The sequence below is a fragment of the Haplochromis burtoni genome, unplaced genomic scaffold, assembly GCF_018398535.1.
Source record: "Haplochromis burtoni strain Fernald_Lab_line unplaced genomic scaffold, NCSU_Asbu1 Contig_55, whole genome shotgun sequence".
NCBI lineage: Eukaryota > Metazoa > Chordata > Actinopteri > Cichliformes > Cichlidae > Haplochromis > Haplochromis burtoni.
The window spans coordinates 1,565,729-1,589,295 of record NW_024582416.1 but is presented as its reverse complement, the minus strand read 5'-3'; the positions used below and the strand labels follow the sequence as shown (position 1 = coordinate 1,589,295).

Sequence of the window (23,567 nt, the reverse complement as noted above, 5' to 3'; positions counted from 1 at the left end):
GACTGGATCATTGCAGCACATTAATTCTTTTGCTTTTTTTTTTTGGCCAATTTTTATCTGTTGGACAGATGTCTCCACATTTCATTCTGCATTGGTATACAGAGGAGCTCACGGTTGACTCAGTGACTGCTAGGTGCCCAAATCAGCACACTTCCACCACCATGCTCACAGTTGGTATAAGGGGTTTGGGCTGATAAGTTATGTTTGGGTGTCTCCAAACATGGTGCTGTGCGTTATGGACAAACAAATGGATGTTGTTCCAGAAGTCTTATGGGTTGTTCATTTGCAACTTTGCCAACCTAAGCTGTGCTGCCATGTTATTTTTAGAGAGGAGGCTTTCTCCTGGCAACCCTTCCAAAGAAGCCAACGTGTTCTGTCTTTTTCTAATTTTATTGTCATGAACTTTAACCTTTAACATGCTAACTGGGGCCTGTAGAGTCTGAGATGGAGCTCCTGGGTTTTTGCAGTTTTTCTGAGCATTGCTCAGTCTGACCTTGAGGGGAATTTGTTGGGAAATTGCACAGTAAGCCTGTAGGCTACTTACTGTTTTACATAGCTGAACAGAAAACTTGGTTTTTCACCTGACTGTGTGTAAGTATGTAAGTATGTATAGATTTTTCTCATACATCCAGGCGCAGGTTTGTTGTACTTTACTTGATTATTTCCATTTTCATACTGCAGATGGAAATTTAATCTGTACTTCAGTGCACGCAGTTAATTGACCCACTTTTAGATCAAAACTACCCCAGAATGCAAAGCAAGGCAAGCAGAAAGAGAAAAGCGATTCCTGCACATCAACCTGATGTCCAGGAAATACATGCATAGATCTGTATTCGTTTCTTCTTTTGGCAGTTTCTCCTGTAATATAAATGTAAAACTATTTTAAATAGTTTTAAGTCATTTAACTTGTGAATGCACAGTAATAAAATCTCAGACTTTGGTTTCAGGATATCTTTTTCCCTCGCCTGACAAAAGCTTGCAAACTCTCCAGCCTCCCTGTCCTGTGCGGGATGGGCGGTCACTGCGCTTTTTCTCCCTATAAAGGAGAGGAGGCATGGACCTGTTGCGCTCTAATCGCCAAGCTGCCAGCGCAGAAAGCGAGCCTGCTCCCTGAATGCTCAGCGTGTATCAGCAATCTGCTGCACCGATGGATTTTAAGGAGCTTGGAGACGGCTCGTCCTCCGAGGGCGACACGGAGGATCTGGACAGCGTGAAAGCGCTCACGGAGAAGCTGAAGTTACAGACCCGCAGACCGTCCTACCTCGAGTGGCAGGAGCGCGTACAGAGCCGAGCGTGGAAGGAAAGAAATTCCGCGGACGGTCCCGAATCAGGAGGACAGGAAGTCGTTTCCGTGCCGGCAATTTTGAGGAGGTCAGAACTGGTTGTGGGCAGCATCTGTGGCTTTGACACTATGGACGATGCCCTGGAGCATCTTAGAAAAGAGCTGGTGAGTTCCCCCAGAAATTTGATTTGATTTTTATCTAAAGATGCGTCACGCCCTGAGAAATAATTTGCACTTCTTGATAATCTCCAATCATTAAAACTAATTAATGAATAAGTAAATAAATAAATAATACAGAGTCCTTATCCATTCTTGAGAAATACAGATAGCTATCTATCTCCTACTTCACCTTTAAAACAGATAGGCATCTCTTTAGGTGTCAGTGATCTTGCTTGCATGACTGCTTGTCTTAACTTAAGGGAAAGAAGACTAAACACACAGATTGCGAAACAATATGGTGCCTGTTTTCTCATAAGCTGCAACCCATCTAGTCCACATGATTTTTACCCTTTGATGAGGAGATAGGCACCATCCAAATCCAAACTTCCACATATGTTCTGCTAAACTGAACACTGAAACTCACTTTCTTCTCAAACGCGCTCCCTCCACCCCTCCTCTACCCTCAGAGGGAAATGCAAGTTCAGGACAACCGACTGGCCCGTCAGCTGATCCGTCTGCGGGTGGAGATCCATCGGCTCAAAGTGGAGCAAGTGTGCCACCGTCACAAGGAGATGCTGGACGACGCAACGTACGAGCTGGAGGAGTGCGGAGAGGAGTCGGACCTGCTGTGTGATATCCCCATGAAGGCTGCCTTTGCTCTGTCCACCCCTCTAAAACATCTGGGCCTCACCAAGATGAATATCAACTCCAGGCGTTTCTCACTGTGTTAAAGACCGCAGGCCTCACTCATGCCACCGAGGACGCTCCGTCACCTCCTCTGTGTTTGTGTAGGCATTATTGTTATAAAGGGTTATTTCCGTTGATGGCGCAGTGGGGCAAAAGTAAAGATGAGCCACTAGCAGCTGTGAATGAAAATGAAAACGTTGATGACTTTGATGTGTGCCTTGGTCTGACATGCATGAGGAAGCCTGTGCATACAGACCTGCAGGGGCATACACCTTTATCATCACGCAGCTTCCTGCTGGATGAGGTCTGGGCAGCTCTGCTGTTGACTGAGAGAATTAATGAAGACTAAGAGCTAGACTGAAGTATACTCAGTGAACTGAGTATATTTTTAATATCAGAAACCAAGGTGATTTGGTGATGCAAATTCATATTGAACAAAGAAGTTTAAGCGGGACAATAACTCATTTATAAATCTGTTTATATTCTTGGACTCTGCAGGAGTGCAGTAGAAATTCACATTTCAAATATGCCTTATTTACCTTCTACTGAGTTCACTCCACCCACTGTTGGAAACGAGCTCCTCGAAGCCACCTTTATTGTGATTGGCTGCCCCTCTTGAGAAGAGGTGAGGCGATTTTGTTAAGGTTATCCCCTCTCATTGAGGTCATTAGAAAAAACTGTCGGAAACTGTGTTTGGAGCAGTCTGTGCCTGAGCTTTTGGCTCACGGGGATTACTTTGCATACACTGACCTCATTATTGGGAACTTAATTCATGTTTAATATGACTGCTCTCCATTGTAATGTGCCTAGAACAGATATAACTTATATATACAGTGATTAGAGCATGCCTTCGAAAATTACCAAATGAACTTTTATGCTTCTGAAATCTGTCAGCACGTGCAGGCGCTTTAATCAAATTCATATTTGCAATGAAAATAAAATGAAAAATACAATTAATGTTATCTGAGAATTACAGTCATTTACTTGCATTCCTGAACAGAAGCAACAATTTGCCTGATAAAAAAAAACAACAGAAAATCTTCTTCTTCTTCTTCTTCTTCTTCTTCTTTTTTACAGATTTCTAAATCATTTCTGATCTTATTCATTTGACAGAAAATGAGGAAATGTTAGGTCAACTTTAAGGTTATACAGAAATGAAAGTAGCCCTCCCACGTGTTCAGGTCACACTACCTTACATCACCTCAGAAATTATGCTGCCAGCCTAAATAGGTCTTGGAACAAAAGTGAGATGTTACAATTTAGAAAATGAAATAAAGACAAAACATATTGAAGCTGTTTTCAAGCTTGAATCTGTGCAGAAAAAAAAACAAAAAACCAAAATTACATATTTCCCCTGTGGCCTGCAGTGCTACTCATGCTACTCATCTCTCTGGCTGTGAGTTTCTCACTTTGCCTGGCTTCTCTTCAATAAAATGGAATCTAATAGCTTTCCCCTAAAATACGTTTAAATACCTCAGCAGCAACGTCTCTTCTCTGAAATCATGACTCAAGTTTTATTTTTAATCTACCGTGCTCTGCCATGTGAGGACTGCAGTTAAGTAAGGTTAAAGCCTCTTTACTTCTTATTTGCCATCATGCTTTTACAAGCATCATGATTAGATAGATGATGTTCACGTCTGCAGATTTTTATTCATTTATTTTTTAAGTAACTGGGTCATGACCTCTGAAAAGAGTCAGATGTATTCCCATCAAATATATTTTTCGGCACTTTGAATGTCAAGTAAGATTTAGGCAAAGCCATTAACGACCCTTTTAAAAGGTCACGAGCCAAAAAGTTTGGGAAACACAGCTTTACTGAAACTGATGCATGAAGGCAGCTGCTCCTGTCTGGTCTGGGCCGATACAGAAATGCTCAGCAACACGTTGAAGTAAACAAAGTCCTTTAATGCAGACACTTACAGCAGCCACAGGCAGGTCACACTCCAGCATTTTTTTACACCTCTTCTTCACAAACCAAAAATATCTCTGCAACTTAGCAGCTGCAGTGACACAAACCAGGAGCTCGTGTCCGATGTTCTTTGTTTTTCATTAGCACGTCAGGATGCTGCAAAGCACTGATTTTAGACTATATGTGGCTGGCCAGTGACCAAGTGTATTTTATGTTTTAAATGATTTTGTCTTTAGTTGAGTTTTTTAAAGAATGAATGAATTTAACTTTGGTTGCATTAAAAGTGTAAAACATCTATTAAATGTATTATTCTATGCAGATTGTTAAATCAAGTTGTAATATGAATGTAATGACTTAACTGAATGAATATATATAAAAAACGCCTTAAAGTGTAAATTCCTAAATCTTTTTCTTTCACATAAAAGACATATTAAAGAGGTTTTATTTATCATATTTGAGTCAGTTATAATTACTATATGATGGGAGACAGTGTTACACCTGCCTGTTCAGAATGGGTCACAGCTTTCTCAAAAAAACCTCTCATCTGAGCAACGTAAGTGTCTCAGGAAACCACACAGCGAATAGAGTGAAATGAAAACATTCCCAGCCATCTTTTTCAGAAACAGGTTGAGGTTTCGAGCGTTTAGAGTCATGATATTTTGTAAAAGCTTGAAAGTTTTGGTTAGATATCTCTTTTCTTTCTTTCTTTTTAAACAGCCTTTTTGTAAGTAGTTTTGGTTGAAGTTAGAATTAGAGTTAGGCTTGTTCTGAGATGGGAGGAGCAGACATGAGTATGGATGAACAGAGATATGAAATGCTGATGATTGTATGATTTCTGTCGGTGTCAGTGAGGGAAAACATCCCCACATGTTCCAGCACATCCATCTCCATCATCCACCCTCGGTCCTAAAGCCACCCAGGCACAACGGTATCTTCTTTCCTTCCCAAGAGACAGCCATGACCTGCTGTAACACTCAGACGTATGAAAGGGGCCCTGGAGGGATGTGCAGAAGCAGACATAGTCAAGCTCGACACCAAATATGCCTTGGCAGAGCGCGGACGCCGTGTTAAATGAGAGCGCAACTAAGACTGTTGAAATGATCACAAGTGGCATACTTCAGGAGCTGTGTGATCTCATGTGGGTCGCGGGACCTCAATAGTTAGACACATGGAAATGAGTATCATATGGAAGACACAGAGGATTAAGTACTACGGCTTGAGGCCGTATTCTTGAGTGAATGCTTTCAGAATAAAGGGCTGCAGACTTGTGTTTCTCAGGCTGCTCATTCTTTGCCCTGTAGATACTTTCCCGTGACCCTTTTTCGCCCGTATCTTTCTGCTTGCCATCAAACCAGCAGAAGATATTACAGTGTAAATAAAGAATAGTAATCCATCTGTTTATCATAAAGCCAAGTAAGCCTACATGATGCACATGAGTAAGCACTAGAGGCAAAAAAAAAGAGCCCTCATTTACATTCACGAAAGAGGCCAGCACCTGCATCATGTAGCAGGAGGTAGGAGGTCTGGAAAACTTTCTGCACACTGATAGCATCGCAGTTTGATTGCGTAACAGAATGTGATTTCCAACCACATTTGGAAGTAGTGACAACTGTGGTCGAGAGGAAGAAAGGAATACCCTTAAAGCTCCAGAAGGCCTGGACAAAGCTGATCTCCAAACATGGCGGGACACTTTTTCTCCCAGCACGTATCAAAGAAGAGTTCTTGGATGATTAGACTTTATCTTCTGTCACATGCACCTACGTATTTACATCACTCTCAAAATTAAAAAAAAGAAAAAGAAAAATGAAGCACGTTTCACACATCCTCCTAGATTTATACTCTGCACTTTAACGGAAAAAAGAGTGAACTCAGGTGGTTTCATCATGAGTGAGACTTAATCTATGCTGTGGCAGTCTTCTAAGCACATATTTCTGTGCACTTCCTGTAATGTTTGGACTGACTTCCTGCTAGTGCACGCTATGTAGCAGCAGCCGTTCACCACAAGAGAAGAGATGCGGTCCACGGCTAGAGTTGTATGAAATGTCGAAAATGCGACAGCACAGGCTTAGAGGGTGTTAGCAGGCAGAGAGGTTTTTACTTTATGCCTTCTCTCGAGTAGAAATGTGACCATGAGACAGCCTGCTAGAGCTAAAATTATGATTCTATGTTACAAAATGTTCTATAAAGGAGATGTGGAGCTTGTGACGAGGCTTTTCTCTTTATATTTTCACATTTTTTTAATAGTAAGCTGAGTAAACCAAGACCAAAGGTTAATTTTAAAGCCTTTTTTGGCCACAGACAAGAATATCCTCAAACCACATGTTTGACTAAAAAAGAAAACTTTGTAGTCTTGTTGACTTAACACCCGGGGCATAAAACCACGACACAGGAAATGCAACTGTCCCGAGTGCTGCAAGATTTTCAAATATCTTTTGAACCGCTCTGGACCAACACCTCAGCTGCACACTGAAGATGTTCTTTACTTTAAAGGTCAGCAAGTCGCACGTTAAATGAAAACAGCGAGCGACACAAAAGCGCGGCCTACAAAAGCCCCCCGTCTCTAAACTGTTTTGGAAAATTCATGTCTTGTTCCGTGTTTGGGAAAGGTGCTGTCCTGACCCCTTTACCGTAGAGCCCATAACGTTCCCCCTTGCTCTCACACAGCTGCACAGTAAGCACCTGTTAAAAGCCTGCAGAGCAACCCTCAACCTTTCAACGACAGGAAACTCTCTGGGTTGCTCCCCTCCATAGTGCGCATGTGTGCATGCAGGCGCCGCACAAGTGCTCCTGTGATAGTGTTATAATAAGAGAAGCGGATGATGACATCTTCACACCTAGGCTCAAGTGCTGAAAAACTTGCTTGCTGCACTTAAACAGCTCTTTTTAAAAAAAGAAGATTTAAATAAGATTTCCCAATGGCGGCACCTGAAATCTGACATTATTGGACATTATTGGACGCTTGAGGAGACGTTTCATATCCAAAGAGGTGAGTTTCACACGTGTGATTCTTCTTACTTTAATAAGACTAGGTCAAAGAAGTAAAGTGAAACTGTGATAAAGGTGTAACAGGAAAGGATTTAAACATCTTTCTTGTCTTAAAGCAAATATTCTACATAAATCTGGGGCTTGTTTTCAAATTTGGTCTTTTCTATGAAGTTTACTGAACTTAAAAAAATAACAAATAGCAGCAACGCAAAATAAATCCATAAATAAATGAATAATGTTCAGCCTGCTTCACAACAGTAACAAAGCGCATTCAGCTACTGGTTATCTCCTCTGTTGATATAAATCTGCATTACAAGGGAGATGTGACCACAAAAGAACAAACCGTTTTCTTGTAATGAAATACCAACGCTTCTGTAAATCTACTTTATTAATCTGTCTTTAAATAACATTTTCAAAAAAAAAAGTTTGGGTATTAAAGTATTTGGATACAAAGTTGACACTTCCTATACAAGTTTGTCTGTATATGGAAACAATGTCGACAATGACAACTGTTAAAACGGTAAATAAATTTAACAGTATGCTGTTAAAATGGTGTCCCAGCAATTTACATAAAAACTTAAATCAATCGAATATCTATTCCACTCTATTAAAATCTATTCTTTTTTACAAAAATATGATTTTTTTATGGTTTGTTTCTTCAAGCTTCTGAACTGACAATGAGTGACTGAAGTCAAAAGTCTTAAAATCTTGGTTCATCACATCATTTCTGGTACACTTAATATCTGAAGTAGCCTTGGTTACATTGGAAACAATAACACCAACCATCAGTATGATTTTGGAAAAGCCTTCAGATGTCGATGATAAAAAGCAGAGGGTAACCCCTCAGTGGAAAATGCTGACTTGTATTACTCCCCGAGTGTGTGTCAGTAAGTGTAGGAGTGCTGATGATAAAATAAAAACATCTTTATGATCCCTCTGTGATTCCTTTCTTGGGGTCTCAGGGCAGTAGTGGGCTGTTACTCTCCAGATTTTTCTCACGGCTTTGAGCCTTTGGGACAGACGGCTGCTGCGATTGGCCCACTGACCTTCTTCCATGAATGGTCTGGTGGGAGCCAAGCAAGCCTGAGAAAGCCGGTTCATACAGAGTACCAGTCTAAAACACAATATACAGAGCACGTGCAGATGCTGGATTATACCAGATTAACACTGGTACACTTCTGCAGGGCCTGCTTTACTTTCTCCAGAATGAGAGCAGGAAATGCCCCGATGTGACTGAACATTGAACAGTGCTGAACATTATAGCAAAACTGTGTCAGTTCTGGATGTGATTTTGTTTAACTGACGCAGGGTAGCATTTAAAAAAAGTCCCTTCAGGTCTCAGACTCATATTTCTGAGTCCGATTTCCCTCTGAGGCTCCATTTTGAGGCGAGGCCCTCAGTCACATCCGACTGAAGCAGTTTTCGGAAGCAAAAGCTTTTTAGAGCACACAATTTCAAATTTAGCCAAAAAAGATTTACTCATACTGTTTTTCTTTAGATTTTCCAAGAGAATTCGACTTACATAATTTTAAATAGTGATTATAACATGTGGTTGTAAAGCGACGTGGAATCATTCGTTGGTGAATCTAAGATGCCATTTCTTCCACTGCTAATTTGTTGTTCCCATTTTATGAGCATCGCATTTTGAAAATAACCACAAGTTTCCGCCGTGCAGAAAAGATGGGCTGCAACTGCAGTTCGGACTATTCAGACAGTGACTGGATCGAGAACTTGGATGAAATCTGCGAACACTGCAACTGTCCCATACCGCCACAATCATGCAACCCAGTAAGTGTTCATCTTGTGTGTAGTATGTGCACATTAGTGTGAGTGTGTTGGTGCACATGAATGAGCGTCCATACATGAAAAGCTTCTGGTTTGTGGTGTGTGTGTGAATGACCACTTGGGGGACAAACACATAAGCTGTGAACCCACAGTGTATTTTGTGTTGTGTGGATTGTTGTTGATTATTGTCATATATTTCTGTATAACTTACATAACTGTGAGGAAAGTTTCCATTTGGTTGTGTAACTAAATGCGGGCGTAACTATCCATCCAATGTTGTTTGTTTCCTCTCTGAGAATTAGATTTCCCATTAGACTGGAAATGACAGAAATAAAGGAGAAAACCACATGTCTTACGATTTACCGTCACGATCCACGTATGAAACCGTAGAACTTCACGGTCTTACAGTGAATGTGACGTGCGATGGTGTCTTGTTTGACCGCATAAATCTTACAAAGTATAAAATGGAAATCTAATCTTGTTTATTTCTTCCCAGTACACAGAGCAGCTGATTCCATATCCATCGCAGATGACACCTCCTACATCACCTTTACCAGGTAATAAGTTTTAGAAAAAGTAAATTTTGTCTATAAACTTATCCTGATGGAGTTAAATCCATTTTTAATTATTTCGCTTAGTTACACACGACAGCCTCAGTTTAGCACTTCAGACAATTACCTGCGGGCTAATAGATGCACTGCATGAGTACAATTTGAAAATAACTGTATACATAATTATGTAATATAGTTTTTTTTTATTGTGTCAGTGTCAGTACATCTGGACTTTTCCCTCATCCCATCACATTATAAATATTTCCATTTCATTGTTTATGAACACAAAGTTTTCCATTTGCTTTCCATTCTCTGGTTTCCACGGTGGTTCTTCTTGCTGTTTACACAAATATGACCAAGTATGCATGAAATTATTCAAGTAACTTTGGGCTTATTGTGTACTCAAGTACCACAGCCACACTTTGTTTCCTGGGTCCTTTGTGTAATAATGAATGTGATCCAGGATCAGTTGCAGCAAGTAGTTACAGTAAATCATGTAGTGACACATTTTTTATGATGATTCCCTTCCCCATGCAGGAAACAGCTTCCGCTAGTTTATCTATTATATTTTTAGCCTCTAAGTTGGAGTTAGTTCTATAAATAATGAAAAGACAACAATTTATAATGCCATTATCTTGCCCTATAAATAAATCTTTAATTATTCACCTGTAAATGTCTACTTGCTGTTCTCGTACACTCTGACGAGAGGGGATCATTCGCCAGCTCACGCTCACAGGGGATCGTTTGCTTTTTCTGTGTAATGTAATGCATTACAATGTGCTGCCGTGAAAGGGCCCCACATGTCTTTGTCAGATATGTAAAATGGAATAGGTTGAAATAAGCTTGACATAAGCTTTTCATGTTAATTGTAAGTAAACTTGCATCTAAAACTACAAATTTTGTCTTGCAGTCAACGTTGTGGTGGCCATTTACAGCTATGAGCCCACTCATGACGGCGACCTCGGCTTCGACAAAGGAGACAAACTCAAGATCCTCAACAAGTAATCTGCTTTTAAACACACAGCAATGTCTTGCAACGAAACCAAGAACTAATCTGGTCCATTATCCACTCACTATAAGCTATAAAACCTTAACACCAGGACATTTAACTGATGATTGTACAAAGACAACCCAAACTGAGAAACTGCATTGTTTTGTTTTTAATTATATATACACACTCATTTTGACTTTAATACCAGAAATATGTTTGAAAAAGTTGGGACTGACACACTTTCCACTGTGTATCGTGACCCTGTGTATGTTAGGAAAACGAGAAAATCAATCGTTGCAGTTTTGAAAGTGAAATCTCTTTTTTGTTTGTTGATTGGAACAGCTGGGGTAATCTTGTTTTTGGGATGGCTGACACATCTGGACCACAAGTGAAGCCAAGCTGCTGTAATAATAATACAGAGTAGCAGTGTTTTGCTAAAATAAGCAAGAACGTCTGTCACCTGCATGGCAGTACGCATTGTTTACTACACCAAAAGATGGCTGTGGTGTTTTTAGATCATGGGTATCGATATTTCAAGTGCTCAGCTTCACCCTAGCGTTAAATACGAAAGACTCAGATAAAGACTTAAATTAGAAAACATCTGCGCGACGCTCGTTATAAAAACGATCGTGTTTCTAATTAACATTTCTAGCTTCATGTTCCACCAACTGCTTTTTTTGCGTATTACACAGTTTTTCCAGTCTCTAACTGCTCTGTCCCCACATTTTCTTTTAATGTATTGTTGACGCCAAATTTAAATTGAGCACATTTTTTGCTATATTGTCTTTGTACGTTTTCAGTTAAATATTGGGATTAACTTATTTGCAAATGACTTAAATTCAGCTTTTAATCATACTTGCACACAGCTGTGGGTCTGCTGGACTGCCGAGCACCCACTGTAAATACACGCCATATGTTTTAGAATGTATTTTCAGATGGGAGATGTTATGACTACATGATCTCACCCAACACTTCCTGTAAATGTGTGCTGTTGAAAATTGAATAAATGTAAAAAAATGCCCCCAAAAAATTCAGACGTGTGATTTTGCGGGTTTGAAAGAGGAAACACAAACTTTAACAAGAGAAAAACATATATATAACAGCAAAGGAAATAAAGCCATATGACATACTGTGCTATATATATGTGGGTAAATATAAAAATGTGCAATAGAAACTCATTCGAATATGTGTATGTACGCAGAAAAGAAAATAATCTTTTGCTTGAAAGTTAAAGTTAATATATCAAAATATAAAAAGCTAGTGGTCTGCATGCACACTTAATGTAGCAAGATTTACCAGTTTTTTAGTAAAAAAATATGTTTGTGACATAGAAAACATAACTTCCTGGAACAACTGCTAGCTCATATTGTATTAAAACGTGTGACAATTGTTAATGATTTTAGGCAGAACTCCAACGACATAACAAGATTAATTTATGTAGCTCAAGATCTTAAATCTTTAATTTTTAGGGCCGTTTACAATTAATTCTGTGCCGAGCATCCTTCTTTCCCTTCAGCGTCTTCTTCTTTTACACAGAGCAACACATTTTTCTCCCTCCCAGCGATGCGCTTCATTTTATTCATGTAAAGACTATTGAGGCCTTTTTGGGGTTGAACTGAACCTGTTTTCTGAAGCTGTGTGACACACATCACGGCTATGATAACTAACTCAGAGTATTGTTGCTCCCTCTTCTGACATGCAGGGATGATCCAGAATGGTATCTGGCAGAGTCTCTCACCACAGGCCAGCAGGGCTACATCCCCTACAACTTTGTCGCATTGTCCACCGTGGAGACCGAACCGTACGTCACACAGGAAGCACGCTGACACGCCTTTCAAAGCCATGTCATTCAACCTCAACACCATCTCATGTCATGCAATGCATTATCTGTCCCTGAGGGAAGGGAAGTGGTTAGCTCAAAGTGTGAAGCATATGGTGTGTTTGCGCTGCAGGTGGTTCTTCAGGAACATTTCGAGAAACGAAGCCATGAGGCTGCTCCTCGCTCCTGGGAATACGCAGGGTTCCTTCCTGATTCGAGAGAGTGAGACCGCCAAAGGTAAAATGCTCTACAGAAAACCGACTGCGCAGATCAACAGGCGGCTTCTCAGCAGTCTGTTTTAATTCACATTGAGATGCACTTAAATGCTATATGTCACATTTTAAACCTTTAATAACCTAAATGGAACAAGTGAGATCATGAACAATATGACTGGTTTCCTCAGTAGCAGTCAGTTTTGTTATTACGTGCGTTTCCCGTAATCCCACTACCTGTTTCCCAATTTGTCTCATCTGTTTTGTTTCAGTTTTGTTTTCCTGCTCCTTGCTTAAAATAAAAATATGACTTACATGCTGCATTAATTTCACTGGAAATGAAGCCACGACTGCTAAATGCTCACCCCCCTGAAGTGTGCCACGATTCATTATTTTAGCCACTGGCACACAGTTCTGTACGGCGGTCTACACTGTGCTTTTTTAACATCGTCGAATGAACCTTATAATTGTTAAAGTACTCGACTGTGCCCACGTACAGCCTCACAGAACAACGCAGTACAGTGTGATTACCACAGATATTTAACTCTGACTCATAACACACTGGAACACACGGTGACTCACATTTTGTGAGAAAACTGATGTTTCTATGCATTGTAGTAAAATGACTATAAAATATAAATTATTACAATCAATCAATCTTTATTTATCCCAGACTCATAGTCCATAAAAACAAGATAAATCTCATAACACATAAAACAATAAAAACAGATTAAAAAACCCACCCAAATCGTTTTCCAACAAAAAGACGACCACACCAGCGTCTCTACAATATAGGCTGGTTACTGAGGGGTGTTCCCATATGTGCATTAAGCTTTACAAGAGGACCCCAGCCACGTAAACCAAAACCTGTCTGAGAATCATTGTCATGCTTTCTTCATTGCCAGCTTAATCGAGTGATGGTTGCATCATTTGGTTGCTTGTAAATCCTTTTTTTTCTCTCACTTTTGAAGCGGTAAATTTTCAGAAATGTAGCAGGATTCAAACTCTCACCTTCAGCTGAATAAAACATAAGCTGTGTATAAAAGATAGATGATTGCACAACTATGTTCTTCAGCTTGAAGTTTGGCATTATGGCCTTCACTATTGTGGAGCAATGAGTGATAATACTTGGACCAGATGGTTGAGTGCTAATATGAAAACCACAAGTCGTTAGCCAATGAGCATCCTCTCGATAAACCCGCTCTCTGACACTTAGAGTGATAAAACTTTACAAAATGGACTTACGGTAACGTTTTACTCAACAAATCGAAAATCTCACCAAAAACCAGCGACTAAACCCATAAAACCACCAGGAAACTGTTAACAGAGACCAGGGCTGGGGCTGTTTCTCACTGAGAAAACTGTAGTCTGTTTGCAAACACCACTATCACCCCATCACGTTGGCCATCTTTGATATGGTTAGTGAGTGCTATATTAGCTAGCTTAATTGCCAAGATGCATCCAGATGCACACACAGCTACTCGCTGTTAGTTAAGTCACTCACCGAAAAACTGGAAGAGTTTGCTGGACGGTCTGTTAACATGGCAGCAAACATGCTCAAAAAGTCCATTTCGGTGACAGGAAGTGGGTGAGGTGACACCTGGAAGACAGCTAGAAGCTACACGTATTATCGACCTGTCACTCACAACAGCTGAGACCCTAATACTGCCTCATCAAAGCCTTTTCTTAATTTTCAAGCCCCAGAGGTTACCACGTGTGTTCAAGCTATAACAACTCCATGACACCAATATGCTTCCTGTTTAAAGCGTTATGGGAAACAAAGCAAACATTTTTATGTTACATGGGAGTAGATAGTGCATGTATCTCAGGTTTGTCAGGTGGAAAGGACTTTCAATGCTCCTGGTTGGTAAAAATGATCAGATTAGCAACTTTAAGCATTAAAGCTGTCACGATGTTGCAAATCTACGCAGAGCGAATCAGCCCACAACATTATTTCTGCTTCAAAGGCCATTTTAGCATTAAACTTTGTCTATATTATGAGAAAATTAAAAAATTTTAATAGTACTAATGTACTGATGTATTAATATTGACATTTCCAATACATTAGCTACTAATTTCATGCGTTGTAGTGGATGATGTATTTTTGGAAAGCCTTCAGTGTCTGACAGTGAAAAGCTTAGTTAGGACATTTTAGAGTAAATCATCATGGTTCTAACTTCCTGTTCCAGGATCATACTCGTTATCAGTGAGAGATCTGGACCATAACACAGGTGAAGGAGTGAAGCACTACAGGATCCGCAACATGGACAATGGTGGCTTCTACATCACAGCGAAGATATCCTTCAACTCGCTGAAGGAGCTCGTCCATCATCACTCACGTGCGTACAGCCTCTTGAGGGGATTATCGATATTGCTGGTTACTGTGGAGTCTTCATTCTAATAATTTTATACGTTTCTTTTCTTTGTCATTCAGGTGATGCAGACGGGCTGTGCACAAAGCTGGTGAAACCATGTCAGTCTAGGGCACCGCAGAAGCCCTGGTGGCAGGACGAGTGGGAGATTCCTCGTGAGTCTCTGAAACTGGAACGCAGGCTCGGAGCTGGGCAGTTTGGAGAAGTCTGGATGGGTAAGTGCATTTCCATTTGCATGACTTTTAAAGGTTTGCAGAATTTTGCAGAAAAAGATCGTGTGTACAAAGCCCAGTTGCTCAATCTGGCTGTGGCCTTGACTGCGTGGCTGCCAGAAAGTTTTCGCCAGGGTTTTTCTGCAGTGTATGCAGAAGCGTTTCCTCCATGCAGTCTTAATTGTAGGCTTGTTTGAGCTGGTTAACTGAAGAGTGATGGGAGGTATTAACCGTGTTACACAACATCGCTCAAGCAGCATAAATCTGGCTTTCCTGTGAAGGATTAAGGTAAACAAGACACAAAGTGTTTGGATCACATGGGTATCAGTTGAACTAATCTGTACCACAACCCCATTATTACTGAATTGCAGGGGTAACTTTCCCTCTATTCCCCATCCTCATTTGCCAGCACAATTTAACATCCCAAACAAACCTCTCTTTAAGAGCTAAACATTACCAACAATGGAACTTCTCCACTCACAGCCACTTTATACTTACAATGTTTGCTCCCATGTAGCCAGAGCTCTGTTTGTTTCTTCATCCTCATCCAAACATTGGTTCAGTGACATTCTTGAATTGTGGGTGCGACTGTCCCTGGCTTTGAAATGTTTATTCACATGCACATGAAAATACACAACTACGTCTTCTAACGAGATTTCCATAGTAGATAAAAGGGGCAGAGAGATGCTTTGAATAGTAAAAATAATTTGCTCACAGTGCCGCTGCACTTCATGTTTGGTGTGAATTGTTCAGCGCTTTGTGTAACTGAAAGTGAAACTGCTCGGTTGTGGCTTTAGTTGGCATGAGGAGGGTGTCAGTGTTCCAGAGCTGGAATGAGAACCTGTTTGCATGAAAGCCATTCAAAAACTGTTGCTCGCCTGGCCCACGTTGAATCGCTCCACTGGTGACAAAAGAGCTGTGTTTAGAGTCATCAAATCACCAGCCGGCAACTAGACGGGCTTAATTACTCGTGTGGACAGAACAGAACATTCTTAGTTGGAGTAGAGGCATAGCTTTGTTTGGCAATAAGTTCAGGGTTATAATCTAACATTTGATTGTGGATAAAAGTCGTTACATTTTCTAAAAATGAGTAGAGTGGAGTCCTGCTGACTTTGCTTTGTTTGACATATTTGGCACGATATGATATCAATCGGCCTTCATTACAGGGAAGGGAAAAAAAGACAATAAAATAAAGATAAAACATCTTATTAAAAGACAGCTTTACCAAATGTCTCCATAGCTGGGATTGGTGCTAATAAATCTTCTGTTGTTACACCCACAATGATTTCATTTTCAGAAGCACGGAGCCTGCAAACATTTTTATACACCGCATTTTGCCATTCAGCTTTAAACGCTCCTCCCCTCACCCTCAACCCCAGACACGGCAGATGGCTGCCCTGAGGTTCTGTCAGAGGCTTCTTCCTGTTAAAGCTGAGCTTTTCCTTCGAGCCACCAAGTACTTGCTCATAGGAGGTCATCGGATTCTTGGGTTTTCTCTGTATTATTCTAGGGTCTTTACCTTACACTATATAAAGTACTGGGCGACTTGTTTCAAGCAGCACTCTAACATTTGACTTGACTTGGTTAGTCATGGCCGCACACAAAAGTAATGATTTAGCATTCAATGTTATTTAATCAACGGCAAACGTGGAGTCACCCACTTCATTTTAGCCATCTCACTGACAAACCGCTCAGCAAGTTACAGTCATAGTCTGTGCTGGTGCGCTGCACAAATACTGGACTGGTGGTGGGTAACAGATTAAATATTAAGACACTCAAGGCAGACACACCCTTGTAATGTGTAACTCCAAAGGCTAAATGGATGTGTATTTATATAACACTTCTTTTGTCTTTTTCAAACTTCAACCCACAGTCATGCGTTTGCATGTCCTCTTGCCACGATTTAAACAGTGAAACAGTTAGAAACCTGTTTTTGCACCAGACTATGGGAAGGTTGTTAACTATGGGAAGGTTAAACCAGCTTCTAGTGGCCATTCAAACACTTGCCATTTTTTGACACTTGCTTGTTAGCTCAATTTTTTCAGCTCTGACATACTAAAGTAAAAAGTGCTAAGTGGTAAACACCAGCATGAGTTCACCCTGTGATATCTATATGCCCATATAGATATCATATAGATATCTGTCAGTGCGCCCCAGGGTGGCTGTGGCTACAATGTAGCTTGCCATCACCAGTGTGTGAATGTGTGTGTGAATGGGTGGATGACTGCATATGTAAAGCGCTTTGGGGTCCTTAGGGACTAGTAAAGCGCTATATAAATACAGGCCATTTACCATTTACCATATGTTTTCAGGTGTCTACAACAACGACAGGAAAGTGGCAATCAAGAATCTGAAAATGGGCACTATGTCAGTGGAAGCTTTCTTGGCAGAAGCCAACATGATGAAGAACCTGCAGCATCCTCGCCTCGTCCGCCTCTTCGCTGTGGTTACCCAGGAGCCGATCTACATTGTCACCGAGTACATGGAAAATGGTAGGCAGAAACACAACATGTGTCACAACCTGGAGAATTTTACTAATGAGCTAGTAGCGCCCAACACTCAAGAGGGAATTCCACATGTCAGCTGAAGCATTAAAGGAAAATAAATCAGTGTTTCTGAGCAGCTCCTATTTGAAGGTAAATTAAAGAGATATGCGTTTGTAATCACACCAGCTCCTTTCCATTCAATTAAGTAATCTAAAATATGTCTAAGCCTGTCTGACATCTCCTGCCGTGTCAGGGTGAGCTCTGTGCCTGCAGCCTGCAGCAAAGACAAAAGAATTTCTGTTGTAAGTTCTCGCGCTGTTATAGACGCTCAGGATTAAACATGTTGATCTCCTATCAGACTTTGGGTGAAAGCACATGCTCGAACAAAAGAGCGGGCAGCCCAATGCGTTTCTTCTTTTCCCTGAGTCATAATGTCGTCATACACCTGCTCCACCTCAGTGAGCCTGTTGAATCAGTAGAATAGGTTTTGATGGTACATCCACAGCTGCCCTTCTGTTTGTTTGACTTTGATCTTTGATAAGAGATGAAGCTCTGTAATTTTTACACGAATCGAGTCGTGTGAGGAAATCTGAATGAGGCAGCCACAGTAACTCACGGGCCCTTCCCCTCAAAACTTGCTGCTTTGATGAAGCGGCCAAGCTCTGATAGGCCATTTTCGGCTTCTCCTCGTGGCCTTCACTGCTGGCTGCTAAAATGTTTCAAAGCAAACATGAACTTTCACTTCTTTGCTGGGCCCCTTCCAGACAGGTTACTGGTGTTTACGCATCGAGGGGAAGTCTCTCCGGGCCCGTCTGAGACGAAGGGTGTTAAATTAGGAGAGGATGAATCACTGTGTTATTGTTCACACAGACCCCTGATGGTGCCTGGCTCTTTTCCAGGGACACATTTACACAAATGTCGGCACACTGCACCGCTGCGGCCGTAAACAAACATGCCGCAGCGCTTTGAATAACAGTTTGTTCAGCATCTCGCCACTGTGTCTTCCTCTTTTCCCCTCTCCTCTTACATAACATATGAGGAATTGCAGTGAATCACAAATCATGTTAGCAGTTTCAGTACTCTCAATAAAGGTTTACTGCCCACAAATCTTTCACTGAGAGGAACAATCGCAAAATGCACAGAGAGATGCTGTCACAAACACAACAACGGGCCTACAGCTGAAATGAATGGCGTGCCTTTGTATAGTCGTCTGTGAGTAGCTTGCAAACCACCAGCACTGGTTCTACGTGAGGCCGTGTCTTTGTCTGGGATCCACATGTTAACGGGACACAATTGTCGCTTCTGTTGTGAAAAGAAAGGACGGCTCTGGAGTTCCCATCTTTTCTGCTTCTCCCTTTTTTTATTATCAGAGACAACAAAGATGGAAAATAACAGGCGTGCCATCCCAGCTTCCCTTTGTGACCTTGACAAAGAGCTTTACCCTGGTTCTCATACTTCAAAAACTGTCTTCCGGACTTAAGCAGAGGAGTAACTGCCTCTTCTTTCCTGGCACAGTCATTCCTCTGAAACTATTTCCTTTGGTCTGACTTGGTTGGGTGGTGCACAGAGGTATTGTTCTCTGCTAATCAAAGTCAACACAAAGTCAGCTATCAGAAACTTAACTGATGGTCTCTGCTTCCTCCAAGTAAAATGTTCACTGATTTGAGGTGCTATTCTGGTCCAGCTCGCTGTATTTATGGCTGCGGAGAATCGCGAGGGCTTTTTTTGTGGATAAAGGGAAATATAATTAGTCTTGTGGACAGTGCATGGTTTTTTCCAATTCATTTTAGCATTCATTGTTGCCTAATCTTTGTTGCATAACAGTCAGTAATGTGGACGTGCCATTATGCAACCTGTTATTCTTTTTGAATGAATGAAAACTTAAGTTGTATATTTTTCTTACAGGTAGCCTGGTGGATTACCTGAAAACAACAGAGGGGAGCAATTTGCCCATGAACGTCCTGATAGAGATGTCATCTCAGGCAAGACATTTATTGTTACAGTGAATATATCTGCCCACTCATCTCCATCCTCTCTTCAAGTTATTTACAAGATTTCGTTTTTCACTTCCTATTATTCTAGCACAGCACTTCCACGCAGTAAAGTACCCACTGTTGAGGCTTAGTTTAATCTGGTGATAATATCAGAACCGTGTGTGTGCGTGTGTGTGTGTGTGCGTGCAGATGTGAAACCATGTTGATGAATGCAGGCTGGTCTAGACACTGTGGCACATATACCACAGAGGCTTATTACCACCGAACAAGGGGGCTATTGCCTGAACATTTTATCTTGTGTTTTTTTAATCACACATTTGCACAAAGATGCCAACGTAGCTAAAATTTTAAAAGTATGGCCTTTGCCACCGAATACATGTGGCAGTGAAAGTATTATAATAAGCTTAGGTCGAAAACGAAAAAGTGTAGTTGAAACTTCTTTCAAGTCAGACCCACTGCTTCCTTATCTTTCCAGTCTTAATGCAAAGCAAAGCTAAACCAGCCAACTGCTGACTTCACACTGGCTTCAGCTGCAAAATTTTAAGCATATATTACTATTTGTACCCACTCCTACTTTGTGAAATATAACCTGTCAAAGAAGTTAAATGTGTAGGTTTGGGAATGGAAAACAAAACCACAGGAAGGCAGGCTGAAGCTTCAAAGTCTAACCTGACGAGATTCTCGATGTGCAAGAGGCAAATTCTCGAACGCCTCAGAGCTCGCTGCAGAGGGCTGGAGTCTGTGCACAGCAGTGAACGCATTTTTACAGAATCAACGTTTTCAAGCCAGTTATGCACTGATAGATTTTGTGGTAACTGTAACCACCATGCAGTGGACCATAGAGACAAATGTGATTTATTGCTGTGGTCACAACCCTACCTTATGTTTAAATTAAAGTACATGCATGCAGTTAGAGGAATTAGAGATTTTACTCATAATATTTTGAGAGTGGCAACCACAAATCTAAGTGTGGTTTTAAGAACTTTTTAAATGCTTTCCATTATTTCTTTCATGCCACAATCAAATGAATGGAACAAAGGTGCAAAGAGGTTTAAAGAGGTAGAGGTGGAGGTCACACTGCCACTTTGTGAAAGACGCAAACATACGTACATCTCAGGTTTCACCCCGCCTATGTGACACATTCTCACGCCCGAAATATGCACCGCAGCTTCAGAAAAACTAGATAAAACTAGAGAAATGAACAGATCGCCATAAATGTATCAGATAATTTGTGTTTGTGGAGTGGTGAATTCTGTGGAAATCCTTAGCATCAATTTCCTTATTCATCGGAGTGCACTATCAGAGTCCCTTGTAGGTCCACGTCTTTCAAAATGAGCTGTGTTGTACCTGAATGAGTCACAGACTGCCACTGTAATAAACTCTCAGTCTGTGGGAAGGCAAAGCCAGGACTGCAGCGTTTTGTTTTGGGAAGTAGAGCTGGTGTTGTGCACCTGGGTGGAGCACAGAGGTGAAAGGGTAGAGAGAACTGACCCGAGGAAGTAGTCAACTCCCTACTTTGGGAATCTGTCTGGTTCATGTGTCTAACACACAAACATTGCACAGTGCTAAAATACACACAGGCCGTACACAGCCATTTATTTTGTGCTTGAACACACACACACACACTCATGCTTCTTTTGTCTTGTGCTGTCCCCTGCAGGTGGCTGACGGCATGGCATTTATTGAGCAGAAAAATTACATTCATCGAGATCTGCGAGCTGCCAATATTCTCGTCTCTCATGAGCTCATCTGCAAGGTTGCCGACTTTGGACTCGCACGACTCATAGAGGACAACGAATACACAGCGAGAGAGGGTAGCAACAGCTTTACCTATATCATCTCTTCGGCTCTATTTCAGAACATTTCATAGATTCTTGTTTAATCTTCTCCATTGTTTCTAGGTGCAAAGTTCCCCATCAAATGGACGGCCCCTGAAGCTATTAATTATGGCACCTTCTCCATAAAATCTGATGTGTGGTCATTTGGGATCCTCCTTACAGAAATAGTGACATATGGACGCATTCCTTACCCTGGTAAATGATCACACTCGTATTACTCATTCTAGTAATAATAATAATTGTAAAAACATTTGATTTCTTATTTGTTTATTTATTTTTTATCAGGTATGTCCAACCCAGAGGTAATCCAGAACCTGGAGCGGAGCTACAGAATGCCACAGCCTGACAACTGCTCCGATGCTCTTTATAGCATCATGTGTCACTGCTGGAAGGAGAATCCGGAGGAGAGACCTACGTTCGAGTACCTGAGGAATGTTCTGGAGGATTTCTTCACATCCACAGAGAGGCAATACCAGGAATAGCTAGGAATAGACACATACAATAAACAGATTCAAACTAAGGCACAGCCTGTGACAGTGGATGCTGGATTTTGATTTTTTTTCTTTAGAAGAATGCATGCCTTTCTACTGATAGGGATAAACAGACATTTTCCAAGTTTCTGCATCAAATATATTCTGACGTGACCACTTAGATATGATACTATTACCTATGGAACTATGAATATGAACCAGCTGGATCAGAGCCATGCAGCAGAGGGGAGCGTGATCGCCAAGCTGCTTGAATTAACTGGGGACTGACTGATGTAGCTGGATAAGCAGCTGCTCTCCTGGTGCTTGTTGTTAACGTGTAAATACTGTTCACTGCTTCAGCTGTGTTTTACCTCTGCTGTTTAATAAATGTTTTTGAAAGTGTTTTAATTTCAGTAAAAAAAGAGAAGCTGTTCATGAATGTTGTTTGTTACCAGATGACATGTGCATTATTTTAGTTTATCATTGCTGATGTTGCAGTGCGTTACCCTAAAATCATGAGAGCCGTCAAACTATTGCTATTGCTCGAGTACTGTAAGTTTTGGGGTAACTTCTGAATTTTCCATTGATCTTGGGTTCTTTAAACTTGTACTGCATTTCGTTTTAAAGGCAAATAATATTTTTTACAATGCTGTATTTATTTTAGGGGCAGCGCTACTTGCTTGTTGTAGGATTTTATTTACATAACAAAGACATTTATATTTGAGAAATTTGCCTCTGATTAAATATGGAGAAAGCAGCTGCATCATTAAAATGCTGTTTACAACACAGTCATTTTTTTGTTTTTTCTATATATTTATTATTTCTTTTTAATTTTTGTTTTCCATTTAGTTTTCTTTTCCCGAGTGGGTTTGCTTGAGTAGGTTTACTGCTTTTAGTTTAGTTTATACTAATTAAAGCATCAGTTCTAGCTCAGTTTTTCATAATAATAATAATAATATAGGGAGGCTTTCCCCAAGTACTGTAATTTTTTTCCCTAAACAATTTATTTTTGTAAGTTAAATAAAACAAAATCAATCTGAGTTTTAGCTTTGACTTTACTTATAGTTAAATATACTAATTGCTTTGCTTTTTGACCAGACAAAAGCCAGCATACCTGTAGTGCTGGTTCCAGTCCTGGATAAATCGAGAGAGTTGTATCAGGAAGAACACAGTAAATCTTTTGCCAAACCAAAAATTAGATCTTCATACCTTTTCAGTCAGATCCCAGTTTAACAATGACTTCCTTTGGTGCTGTTGGGCAACAGGGTGAAGGTGGAAACTGTGCAAAGGTCGGCTGAAGACAAATGAAAAAGAAAAGAGAAGATGTGTTAGGCAGCAGAGAGAGAATGAAAGGCAGGGCAGAGGTGAGAGTATGGACTCTAAATTTAAAGACTGACAGGTAACGGAGGAGAGCTGCTGGTACGATGGAGAGAAGCAATGGTGATGGAACAGTTGACCCACACGATCAGACAGCAGGCTCTGAGGGCTATGAATCATAGTCCATAGTCAAAGATGGAAAATGGAGATAGTGATAGTAACAAAAAAGTCAGGTGGTCAAGCTGAAGATTTTCATTGATAGAAAAGATAAGGAATGCCTACATCAGAAGGACAGAGACAAATAGAGACAAAGTTGGAGAGGTGAGGCTGACAGGATGCTACAGATCGGCTGAGATGGAGGCAGATGATCCACTTTGGCGACCCCTAAAGGGATCTTTATCTTTATTATACTTCTGCTTCTATGTTAATGTTGAGATTTGGATGAAGCAAAATCTCTTCTAACTAAAATAAAAACAATTATGATATTGCTGTCTTTAA

At 40.7% G+C, this 23,567-nt stretch overlaps 2 protein-coding genes across 2 annotated transcripts; both read left to right on the top strand.

Moving 5' to 3' along the window:
* The first annotated feature begins 1,036 nt into the window (after window positions 1-1,036).
* fam167b (family with sequence similarity 167 member B) lies at window positions 1,037-7,023 on the top strand. The gene is made up of 2 exons (XM_005922316.2): window positions 1,037-1,447; window positions 1,909-7,023. The coding sequence occupies exons 1-2, from the start codon at window positions 1,115-1,117 to the stop codon at window positions 2,170-2,172; spliced, it is 597 nt and encodes a 198-aa protein (XP_005922378.1). The 5' UTR covers window positions 1,037-1,114; the 3' UTR covers window positions 2,173-7,023.
* Window positions 6,893-23,211, top strand: lck (LCK proto-oncogene, Src family tyrosine kinase). The gene is made up of 13 exons (XM_005922319.2): window positions 6,893-7,023; window positions 8,698-8,810; window positions 9,304-9,364; window positions 10,269-10,359; window positions 12,052-12,150; window positions 12,302-12,405; window positions 14,570-14,719; window positions 14,815-14,967; window positions 17,277-17,456; window positions 19,356-19,432; window positions 21,105-21,258; window positions 21,346-21,477; window positions 21,568-23,211. Exons 2-13 carry the CDS (start codon window positions 8,703-8,705, stop codon window positions 21,762-21,764), a joined length of 1,506 nt encoding a protein of 501 aa, XP_005922381.1. The 5' UTR covers window positions 6,893-7,023; window positions 8,698-8,702; the 3' UTR covers window positions 21,765-23,211.
* Window positions 23,212-23,567: the final 356 nt, after the last annotated feature.

Excerpts from the sequence above, each read along its gene's own strand:
- lck (XM_005922319.2), top strand. The coding sequence starts at position 8,703 with ATGGGCTGCAACTGCAGTTCGGACTATTCAGACAGTGACTGGATCGAG. Across the intron at positions 9,365-10,268 it reads TCCTACATCACCTTTACCAG|TCAACGTTGTGGTGGCCATT; the intron begins GTAATAAGTTTT and ends TTTGTCTTGCAG. Across the intron at positions 14,968-17,276 it reads GTTTGGAGAAGTCTGGATGG|GTGTCTACAACAACGACAGG; the intron begins GTAAGTGCATTT and ends ATATGTTTTCAG.
- fam167b (XM_005922316.2), top strand. The coding sequence starts at position 1,115 with ATGCTCAGCGTGTATCAGCAATCTGCTGCACCGATGGATTTTAAGGAG. Across the intron at positions 1,448-1,908 it reads AGCATCTTAGAAAAGAGCTG|AGGGAAATGCAAGTTCAGGA; the intron begins GTGAGTTCCCCC and ends CTCTACCCTCAG.